This window comes from Onychostoma macrolepis, chromosome 17 (assembly GCF_012432095.1).
Source record: "Onychostoma macrolepis isolate SWU-2019 chromosome 17, ASM1243209v1, whole genome shotgun sequence".
Lineage (NCBI taxonomy): Eukaryota > Metazoa > Chordata > Actinopteri > Cypriniformes > Cyprinidae > Onychostoma > Onychostoma macrolepis.
In genome coordinates, this window is record NC_081171.1 from 276816 (window position 1) to 289653 (window position 12838).

The following is a 12838-nucleotide window of genomic DNA, read 5'->3' on the forward strand; positions in this document are numbered from 1 at the left end:
ATGTATTTCAGGGGCAAGAAAATAGATTACAGGGGCAAGAAATACAGTAGCCTACATTTAGGCTTCATTCATTTTGTTATAGGATCACATGTGTTACAGATAATAAAGTGTTCCTTCAAATTGACATGTGAATCTATTTTCTGAGATTGAAATATATGGAGAGTAAAATATATTTACTAAAAATATATTTATATTTATAAAATGTATTTTCAAAAAATTGACAAAATATATTGGTAGAAGGGTCATTCTAAAGAAATGTCCATTTTTGGTATGGCAAGATGTCTTAAAAATGCATTTCTTTTTCTAACATTTAAGACAACATTATTAGATTACCTTTGCACTTTATGAATACACATAAATGACAGCTTAATGATTTAAAAAAGAAATCTTTTTTGTGCATTTACATACCCATAATAAATATGTATTTTATTATTATTTTTTTTACAATTCCCTAACAATAAAGCAGGTCACCAGTGAGTTGAACTAAAAGCTTCATATGAAATCATGAGATAAATGAGAACATTTCTGATAACTGAAAAGAGACAGTGGACTTATCATGGGGCTTTCTTCATAGATCTTCAGGAAATAGGAAGAAGGAAGCCAAGTGATGTAATCAGTGTGATTTTTATTTCAAAATAAAGGATTTTTGTGAAACGGCAACAACAGTGACACAACCCCAGGGGACCAATACTTTCATTATACATTTTATAATTTTATTCAGCATTTTGTTTTTTGTTTTTAATGCCACTTACATCATATATTTGATAGTTATGAATACATTATCGTATTTTAAATGGTAGGAAAAACCTGTTTTTGACCTGAAAATAAAGCACTGTACATGGCTGTGGGGACGAGCAGTTTTGTGGGGCCTGGAATTCTATATAATTAATAAAAAAACAAAAACAAACAAACAAACAAAAGAATTCCACATTGATGGCTCAAGAAGGTGTAATTGTTCAAATTACATATTGTGTCATAAGTGTTTTTAAGTGTAATATTTCTGTAAAGGCTAGGGACAAAAAAAAAATATTTCCAGAATGACCCAGAAAACATATTTGCATAAATATATTTTGAAGCAAATTTCAGCAATTTGAAATGCATTGAAAAATATATTTGAAAACCTTTTTTCTCCCAAAAAATATCATACTATATATTCACCAAGCCCTATTCAAACCGAATGGGAACCGAAAAGTGATTCTAAACACGGAAACACCGACGAGATACAAAACCAGGCATCAAGCTGAAAAAACTAAACAAAACAAAAAACGCGAAATAAACGAGACACGCGTTCAGAATTAAAATTACTGGCTAAATGTGAAATTTAGTCAATAGATCTTCCAATCCAAGTCATATAAAACAAGGAAAAAACAACTATGCATCTCTGGCCAATGTTAACACTGCTGTAAATCTAAGTTAATTCATCACGTGCAACCCGATACACGCGACTGAAAGCAGTCATATGAGCTCATTACTGACATTTCAGCTCTCTAATGACACAAAACACATTCTCGGTGGATTACACCATATTTATATTTATAAACATATATACTCGCATTCATTAGCTCAGCATCTCTCACCTGCTCCGCTTTGCGCTGCTGCCGCCTGCTGGAGAGCCGCCGCCACTACCATAGAAACACTGTTCAAAGAAATCTCATGATGGAGCCACGACACACATCTTTATTTGATTCCGAACAGTTTAGCGTTCAGAGGTGTGACGGAAACACCCACGGAAAGTGAATGTGAAATACGTTCCTACGTTATTCCGAGTGTAACCGGTAGATGGCAGCAAAGACCGTCCCCTGACCATCTACAGTCCAGGAATAAACAAACACGACCCACGATCAATAAACATCGAGATTTACAGGAATCCAGGTTAAATATCAGCTATCCTAAAGGCCATTGTTTTGTTAATTTATAAGACTAAATACAGGATAATGACCTTTTAAGACCAACTGAAAAAAGGAATAAACGGACTTGAACACAGTATGTTAATATAGTCTCTGATTGTACAGAAGATAAAGAATAGTCTTGTTTTCTGTGAAACTGATAAAAAAGAAGCGAGTTTATGCTTAAAACGAGTAAATATCTGCCAATGAGCTCAGAAAAATCAACTTCATTCAAAAGGAAAGCAAGTTTTCATTCCTCACTACAGATATTTGTTCTTGTTTTAAGCATAAACTCGTTTCTTTTTGGTCAATTTATAAAACATTTTACATTTGCAGTAAATGCATCTTGTTTTAGGAATGTTTAGATATTTACGTCGGAAAACAAAAATGCACAGGCGAATATGATTTTTTGCAGTGTATGCAACATTTAATGCCACATCTGCTCTGGTTTAAGAGTTTTTAAGGCGTTCATTTGTGGAAGAACGATTGAAGAGTTTTTAAGACCCACAGAAACCCTGTAGTTAAAACGAGATGAACCAAAATGGAAAACCATATTGCCAAGACAGCATGAACAATCCATCACGTCAGAATGAGTATTAATAGTCTGCATTGTTCATGGAGCTGAAAACAATGGTTTATTTAGTGCTACATTAATCATTTGTTCACGTTTAAATATGTGCATGAAAATGAAAATGCTCAGGTGATGAAAACATGAAGATAAGGACCAGCTCTTCTGAACGCCGCGGTTCATCCGTTTATCCAGCTTTAAACCATGTACTAGTCAATATCACAATCACTGAACTCAGCACTGATGGCAGCTAGAGATAATTGAAAACCATGTATTTCTCCGTGTGTGCTGTTCGCTGTACACCTTAATATATGCATGTATTCCAACAATAAAAACCATGAAATACGGCAGCTGGTTTTCATCTTCTCTTTGACTAAAGCACCAAACCTCTCCGTCACGCATCAGCTTCATATGGATGTGTAATGCTTGCCGTAGTTGCTCAGCTTGATTTTCTCGGGCAGGATGATGTTGAGCGAATGCTGCTCGCGGTCGGACGCTCTCTGCTGTCGCACCAGCTGACTGTACTTGGCGTTCGCCATCCACGTCTCGCAGCGGTTAAAGAAGACGATGCCCGTCGTGCCCAGGATCACCAGACAGGTGAGGAGCCCCAGAACGGCGAAGCAGATGATCTGGCTGCGGGTGACCAGCGGATCAGACTCGGCCGGACGCAGCAGCAGCTTGTGGAAAGCGTGGGCCGGAGCTGACGCTTTCACTCGGGGTTTGTGCTTGCGCTTGCTGATGTGGAGCTCACAGGATGGGCCGGTGAATCCAGCTGGACAGAGACACGAGGAACGGCTGTCAGAGCCACTCGTGTTCACACAGGTTCCTCCGTTCTGACAGCGAGAGCTGCGGCTGAGAGCAAACACATGCAAACACATCAGACAGATCCATTCCCTTATTTTAGCTTCATTTTGACACCACAGTTAAAAAGTCATGTCTTTGCATTATATATGTGTCCCTGCAGCACAGAAGCAGTCATAAGCAGCACAGCTATATTTGTAGCAATAGCCAACAATACATTGTATGGGTCAAAATTATACATTTTTCTTTTATGCCAAAAATCATTAGGATATTAAGTAAAGCTTAAAAAAAAAATTGAAAAATGGACCCTTATGACTGGTTTTGTGGTCCTGGGTCACATATAGCAAAATATCAAAACAAGTGACACTTTTTAATTAAAATGTTATGCAAAATGTAGTTTGTTAACTTTGAAAATATGAAAATCTTAGACACTTCAACACCTCATTTTTTGGCCTGAATTGATCTGAATAAAGACTCTGTTGTTTTATCTGAATCAAATTTCCTTCATGATTGATGAATTTTGCAATACTGACACTGTTATTGAACTGAATTAAATCAACATTGAACTGAACGTAGCTGAAAAACGAAGCAGAAATTTGAGTTTTTTTTAAATTTGATGAAGTTTGCATCACTGATTATGGTATTTTCCTGTTTATTCCTGTGAAGCTGCTTTGAAACAATCTGTATTGTATAAAACATTATAAATGTGACTTGACTTGAAAAATCACCTCCAGATCAGCCAAATCAAAAGTAAAGTTAGTTATGAAAACAGCTCAAGCATCATTTGTGTTCTAGTGTGACTTGGTTTGATATTGTGCATCTAATCAGACATGTTTAAGTGTAAAGATGTTATGTTATCATCTAATCAGAGGTTTGCATGCTTGATCATTGATGTAGCTTCATTGATGAGCATTTGATGTCTTTGTAAATGTCAAATAAGGATGATCAGTGCAGTCAATAATTAATGGCAGCGCTGGATGATCTCAGCTCAATAGCATCTTTATGTGAGCGATATTTCTGACTAGTTTTTCACTCCACAGATGTCTAACAGAGCAAACAGTCTGTCGTTCCATCTCTGCTTTAATGAGAATCAGAGTCACCTGTTTGCTGAACACGGTGCTTTCTTCAGCTGGCAGTCTTCGCCCGTGTATCCAGGAGAACAGAGGCAGACGTGTCCTCCTCCGGTCTCCACACAGGTAGAGTTTCCCGAGCAGGGCTTTGATGAACACAGACGAACCTCTGAGAGAAACAACAGAGTCACACTGTTACCGTCACGGCACACGACACACGACACAACAGCTTCTGCATGCTGAAGCACTTCTCTCTGACAATACTGAGTAATCAAAGCAGAATCCTGAGGAAAGATCACAGTGCGCAGAGTTAAATCAATCTATTTCAAAGAATTCTGGCCATGCATGTTCATCTCTGCTGATGCTCCTTAATAAAGTACTGTAGGACCTCGATCACAGCACGCTCCTGTCCATCCGCGCTCACAGACACACTGCCCGGGTTCTTCACACGCTCCGTGAACACAGTCAGGTGAAGGAACGCACTGATCACACGCCGCGCCGCGCCAACCTGCTCTGCACCTGTAACACACACACACAGACACAGACACAGACACACACACAGACACAGACACAGACACAGACACAGACACAGACACAGACACAGACACAGACACAGACACAGACACAGACACAGACACACAGACACAGACACAGACACAGACACACACACACACACACACACACACAGACACAGACACAGACACAGACACAGACACAGACACAGACACACACACACACACGCACACACAGACACACACAGACACACACACAGACGCACACACACAGACACACACAGACGCACACACACAGACACAGACACACACACACGCACAGACACACAGACACACACACACACACACACACACACAGACACACACATCCATCACAATGTGTCACTGACATTTAATTGCTCCTTAAGAACATTTGTGACCCTGCAGCACAGAAGCAGTCATAAGCAGCACAGCTATATTTGTAGCAATAGCCAACAATACATTGTATGGGTCAAAATTATACATTTTTCTTTTATGCCAAAAATCATTAGGATATTAAGTAAAGATCATGTTCCATTAAGATATTTAGTAAATGTCCTACCATAAATATATCAAAACTTCATTTTTGATTAGTAATATGCATTGCTAAGAACTTCATCTGAACAACTTTAAAGGAGATTTTCTCAATATTTTGATTTTTTTGCTCCTCAGATTCCAGATTTTCAAATAGTTGCATCTCAGACAAATATTGTGCTATCCTAACAAACTTTTGTTTATTGCCCTATCCTTATCTATTCAGCTTTCAGATAATGTATAAATCTGATGTATATAATTTAAACAAATTGACCTTTATGACTGGTTTTGTGGTCCAGGGTCACATATGTGAGGCTCTTCTAGTGAAAGATTAAAATCTCTTCACAGTGACACTGACATCATTCAATTGTTCAATAGTTTCTAAAAAGGTTAATGACGTCTGACACACACACACACACACACACACACACACACACACACACACAGACAGACAGACAGACAGACAGACAGACACCTGCATTCTCCAGACTGCTCACAGAAGCCGTGATGACATCCAGCTCCACATTCTGGACCTAAACACACACACACACACACACACACACACACATTACTGATGAATAAACACTCGCCTGTCATTTATCATGTCTCACAACTCCTTCAACACATGAAGTTGACTGACAGCAGTAGAAACGCAACAGATATGATGATGCGCGTCAGTAAAGCAGTGGAATAAGAGCGATATAGTGTTGATATTAATATCGATATTTCACCTTGAGCAGAAACAAGAGCGCAGAGTAGCAGCAGAAATGAGAATCCGAGCCGGAGAAATACATTCATCCTCCCGCAGCTCGATCCTCGATCCTCCGCTGATAATTGCCTTCACATCATCACACAAACTTACCGCTGAGCGCGCGAGCAGGACATCGCTAAACTAAACTAGTCCTCCAGCTGCCTAACTCAGCTAAACTAGTCCTCCAGCTGCCTAACTCAGCGCGCTGGAAACACAGAAACTCATCTGAGAAAGTGCGAGACGGTCAGAGCGAGTTAGAGCTGTGAATCCGACTGAAGCTCCGCGAGCTGCTGCCTCAGCCTGACTCACTGAGCTAAACTCCACCCATCACTTAACTACACACATAAACACCACTGAGCTAAACTCCACCCATCACTTAACTACACACATAAACACCACTGAACTAAACTCCACCCATCATCACCATCACCTACACACATAAACACCACTGAACTAAACTCCACCCATCATCTAACTACACACATAAACACCACTGAACTAAACTCCACCCATCACCTTACTACACACATAAACACCACTGAGCTAAACTCCACCCATCACTTAACTACACACATAAACACCACTGAGCTAAACTACACCCATCACTTAACTACACACATAAACACCACTGAGCTAAACTCCACCCATCACTTAACTACACACATAAACACCACTGAGCTAAACTCCACCCATCACCTTACTACACACACAAACACCACTGAACTACACTCCACCCATCATCACCATCACCTACACACATAAACACCACTGAGCTAAACTCCACCCATCATCACCATCACCTACACACATAAACACCACTGAACTAAACTTTACCCATCACCTAACTACACACATAAACACCACTGAGCTAAACTCCACCCATCACTTAACTACACACATAAACACCACTGAACTAAACTTTACCCATCACCTAACTACACACATAAACACCACTGAGCTAAACTCCACCCATCACCTAACTACACACACAAACACCACTGAACTACACTCCACCCATCATCACCATCACCTACACACATAAACATAACTGAACTAAACTCCACCAACTACACACATAAACACCACTGAACTAAACTCCACCCATCACCTAACTACACATATAAACACCATTGAGCTAAACTCCACCCATCACCTAACTACACACATAAACACCACTGAACTAAACTCCACCCATCACCTAACTACACACATAAACACCACTGAACTAAACTCTACCCATCATCTAACTACACATATAAACACCACTGAACTAAACTCCATCCATCACCTAACTACACACATAAACACCACTGAACTAAACTCTACCCATCATCTAACTACACACACAAACACCACTGAACATCAAACACCATCACCTACACACATAAACATAACTGAACTAAACTACACCAACTACACACATAAACACCACTGAACTAAACTCCACCCATCACCTAACTACACACATAAACACCACTGAGCTAAACTCCACCCATTACCTAACTACACGCACAAACACCACTGAACATCAAACACCATCAACTACACACATAAACACCACTGAACTAAACTTTACCCATCACCTAACTACAGACACAAACACCACTGAACTAAACTCCACCCATCAACACCACCACCTACACACATAAACACAACTTAACTAAACTCCAAGTCAAGTCAAGTCACCTTTATTTATATAGCGCTTCTAACAATACAGATTGTGTCAAAGCACTTAACAGTATCAAATTGGAGGATAGAGTGTCAGTAATGTATAATGATAAGATTAAACACTCAATTTTCAGTGAAAGGCATTTCATTATTGAATTCAGAGATGTCATTGTCTAGCTCAGTTTAGTTTAAATAGTATCTGTGCAATCAAATTGGCGATAATCGCTAGAAATTAAGTGTCCCCAACTGAGCAAGCCAGAGGCGACAGCGGCAAGGAACCAAAACTCCCTCCGAGACAGAATGGAGAAAAAAAAAACCTTGGGAGAAACCAGGCTCAGTCGGGGGTCAGTTCTCCTCTGACCAGACGAAACCCGCAGTTCAAAAGTTTATATTTCTATTATTTATTTTGTTGCAATTTCTAAAAATAATAGTATTATGTAGTTAGGTATTTTATTATATTTGTAGTTATTTAGTTATATTTTTAGTTTTATTGTATTTTAATCGAGGTCTTCACTGGGGATATGTCTCTGGGGGTCATCTGGGTGTCCTGGTCTCCGCTGACGATCAGGGCTGTAGACATCATCTCTTGGTGCTGATCCACCTTCTGATCGGATACGGACTGAGAAACAGAATCGGACAGAAACAGACAAATATTAGCGTAGATGCCATTCTACTTACGATGTAACGAGTACATCATGTGTTATGGGGAGTGTTCCCGGTATAATTAATGCAGCCTAACAATCCTTTAACGGATTTGAATAATAGAAGCGTATTAGTGTGTTATGTGTACGTCATAAAGAGATGGGTCTTTAATCTAGATTTAAACTGACAGAGTGTGTCTGCCTCCCGAACAGTGTTAGGTAGATTGTTCCAGAGTTTGGGTGCTAAATAGGAATAGGATCTGCCGCCCGCAGTCGATTTTGAAACGATTATCAAACGGCCAGAGTTTTGAGAACGCAGCGGACGTGGAGGACTATAATGCGATAAGAGCTCGCTCAAGTACTGAGGAGCTAAGCCATTCAGGGCTTTATAAGTAGTTAACAAGATTTTAAAATATATCCGATGTTTGATAGGGAGCCAGTGCAGTGTTGACAGAACCGGGCTAATATGGTCATATTTCCTGGTTCTAGTAAGAACTCTAGTTGCTGCATTTTGGACTAACTGTAGTTTGTTGATCAAGCGTGCAGAACAACCACCCAATAAAGCATTACAATAGTCTAACCTTGAGGTCATAAACGCATGAATTAACATTTCTGCATTTGACGTTGAGAGCATTGGTCGCAATTTAGATATGTTTTTGAGATGAAAAAACGCAGTTTTACAGATGCTAGAAACATGGCTTTCAAATGACAGATTGCTATCAAACAGCACACCTAGGTTCCTGACTGATAAAGAAGAATTGACAGACCAGCCATCAAGTGTTAGATAATGTTCTAGGTTATTACATGTGGGGTTTTTAGGTCCGATAATTAACACCTCTGTTTTTTCAGAATTTAGCAGTAAAAAATTACTCGTCATCCAGTTTTTTATATCGACTATGCATTCCGTTAGTTTCTCAATTTGGTGTGTTTCACCGGGCCGCGAAGAAATATAGAGCTGAGTATCATCAGCATAACAGTGAAAGCTAACACCATGTCTCCTGATAATATCTCCCAAGGGTAACATGTAGAGCGTGAAAAGTAACGGCCCTGGTACTGAACCTTGAGGTACTCCATACTGCACTTGTGATCGATATGATACCTCTTCATTCACTGCTACAAACTGATGGCGGTCAGATAAGTACGATTTGAACCATGCTAAGGCGCTTCCACTAATGCCAGCAAAGTTTTGTAGTCTATTCAAAAGAATGTTGTGGTCGATAGTGTCGAACGCAGCGCTAAGACCCAGTAGAACTAATAAAGAGATACAACCACGATCAGATGATAGAAGCAGGTCATTTGTAACTCTAATGAGAGCAGTCTCAGTACTATGATACGGTCTAAATCCTGACTGGAATTCCTCACAGATATCATTTTTCTCTAAGAAGGAATATAATTGTGAGGATACTACCTTTTCTAGTATCTTTGACAGAAAAGGGAGATTTGAGATCGGTCTGTAATTAACTAGATCTTTGGGGTCAGGTTTTTTAATGTGAGGCTTAATAACAGCCAATTTGAAGGTTTTGGGGACATATCCTAATGACAATGAAGAATTAATAATAGCCAAAAGAGGATCTATGACTTCTGGAAGCAACTCTTTTAGTAGTTTAGATGGGATAGGGTCTAACATACATGTTGTTGGTTTAGATGATTTAACAAGTTTATAGAATTCTTCCTCTCCCACAGTAGAGAATGAGTGGAATTGTTCCTTGTTCCTTAGTGCGCTATCTGATGCGATACTGTAGCTGACGGCTGCAAGGATTCAATTTTATCTCTGATAGTATCGATCTTGGAAGTAAAGTAGTTCATAAAGTCATTACTGCTATGCTCTTGGGAAATGCCAACACCTGCCAACACCAACACAGTCACTGTATTGAATAAATACTGAGGGTTATGTTTGTTTTCTTCTAGAAGAGACGAAAAGTAATCAGATCTAGCAGTTTTTAATGCTTTTCTGTAGGATAGGGTACTTTCCCGCCAAGCTAAACGAAATACCTCTAGTTTAGTTTTCCTCCAGCTGCGCTCCATTTTCCGGGCTGCTCTCTTTAGGGCGTGAGTGTGCTCATTATACCACGGTGTTGGACTCTTATCCTTAATCTTCCTTAAGCGTAAAGGAGCAACCGTATCTAAAGTGCTAGAAAAGAGAGAGTCCACAGTTCCTGTTACATCATCAAGTTGTTCTGAGCTATTGGATATGCTGAGGAACTGAGATAAGTCAGGAAGATTATTTATAAAGCAGTCTTTTGTGGTAGAGGTAATGGTTCTACCATATTTGTAACAAGGAGTTGACTTTACAGCTTTAGCTATATGGAATATACAGGAGACTAGATAATGATCTGAGATATCATCGCTCTGCTGCCAAATTTCAATGCCACTGACAACAATTCCATGTGACAGTATTAAATCTAGAGTATGATTTCGACAATGAGTAGGTCCTGACACATGTTGTTTAACACCAATAGAGTTTAGAATGTCTATAAATGCTGATCCCAACGAATCTTTTTCGTTATCAACATGGATATTAAAATCACCAACAATTAGGACTTTATCTGCAGTCAGCACTAACTCCGATAGAAAATCAGAAAATTCTTTAATAAAGTCTGTATGGTGCCCTGGTGGCCTGTATACAGTAGCCAGTACAAACATCACAGGGGATTTATCATTAACGCTTGTTTCTTTGGATAACGTTATATGAAGCACCATTACTTCGAACGAGCAACACCTCCCCCTTTACCTTTTAGACACGGTTCATGTTTGTAACAGTAATCTTGGGGTGTAGACTCGTTTAAAGTAATGTAATCATCTTGTTTTAGCCAGGTTTCTGTCAAACAAAGCACATCTAGTTTATGGTCAGTGAACATATCACTTACAAAAAGTGCTTTTGAAGAAAGGGATCTAATATTCAATAAGCCAAGCTTTATCATGTGTTTATCTGTATTATATCGTTTTTTTATTTGTTGAACATCAATTAAATTGTTACTATTATTTTGGTTTGGATGTTTTCTGTATTTTATAGTTCGGGGAACAGACACAGTCTCTATAGAGTGATATCTAGGTGAAAAAGTTTCTATGTGCTGAGAGTTAACTGACTTCTGTGACGTGAGGCGGCTAGCAGACGATCGGTTTAGCCAGTCTGTCTGCTTCCTGACCTGGGCTCCAGTTAGTCTTTACTTACCCACCCATCAACACCATCACCTACACACATAAACACCACCCTGCAAACAAGCCTACACTGGCCCTTTACGGGCTGCCAACGCAGGGCCCCTGAGAATTTGCTCATTGGCAAAACGTTGGCCCCTTAGCACTGGCCCTGCACCAGCAGCCCTCACTTAGCCTCCAGGAAGCCTTGGCACTGTTTTATTGAAAATAATGAAGTTTGAAGTCACTGTTATGGAGGTAAGTTCTTGCTTTAGTTGGGCCCTTGACTTTTTAACTATTTTTTTTTCTGGCTGCTGTAACTGTGTTTCTGAAGCACATTTGCTATAGCAAAAGTTGCAAGAAGAAAAACTGATTTGATGATTCAGTCATCACGTAGTGGCCTGATTCCCTGATCTCACCCAGAGTTTGATCTCTGAGGTCGTTATTTAGATTTAATTATTTCACATTATATTAGCCCTAGAATACAACTGCATGAAATTTTGTCCTGCTTTAATATTTTGAACATTACAACAATGGTGACAGTCAACTAAATATTCAGATCAACACTGAACATCACAAAACAAGCTTTTCATTGATTGTCACAATTGTTGAGGTTCACACGCTGAATCTTGATATCTGTGTGAGTCTACATGATCACGTCCAAATAATTTCTGCATAATGACTTAAAAACATTCAAAATGTTAAAGCAGGACAAAATTTTATTCAGTGGTATTCAAGGGATACTATAAAGTGAAATTATTAAACCTAAATAATGCTCTCAGAGACCAGCCTCTGGATGAGGTCAGTGAATCATCATTTAGTAACATTCACCCTCTGATCAGTTTGTCTTCTCACAACTTTGGCTATAACAAATGTGCTTCAAAAAACACACTGTTATAGCAGCCAGAGAAACATTACAGTTAAGACATCAAGGGTCAAGAGCCCAACTAAAGCAAGTGCTTACCTCCATAATGGTGACTTCAAACTTTATTATTTTCAATAAAACAGCACTAAGGCTTCCTGGAGGCTAAGTGAGGGCTGCCGGTGCAGGGCCAGTGCTAAGGGGCCAATGTTTTGCCAATGAGCAAATTCTCAGGGGCCCTACGCTGGCAGCCCTAAGTGGGCCCGTAAAGGGCCAGTGCAGGCTTGTTTGCAGGGCACTTAACTAAACTTTACCCATCACCTAACTACACACACAAAAACCACTGAACTAAACTCCACCCATCAACACCAACACCTACACACATAAACACC

At 39.5% G+C, this 12838-nt stretch overlaps 1 protein-coding gene across 1 annotated transcript; it reads right to left on the bottom strand.

The window, feature by feature from the left end:
* Positions 1 to 2194: 2194 nt before the first annotated feature.
* On the bottom strand, positions 2195 to 6467 carry LOC131523708 (protein delta homolog 1). Its single transcript, XM_058750309.1, has 5 exons — positions 6121 to 6467; positions 5865 to 5922; positions 4714 to 4844; positions 4356 to 4494; positions 2195 to 3306 (listed from the first exon to the last, which is right to left on the bottom strand). The coding sequence occupies exons 1-5, from the start codon at positions 6185 to 6187 to the stop codon at positions 2862 to 2864; spliced, it is 840 nt and encodes a 279-aa protein (XP_058606292.1). The 5' UTR covers positions 6188 to 6467; the 3' UTR covers positions 2195 to 2861.
* Between the last annotated feature and the right edge of the window lie 6371 nt (positions 6468 to 12838).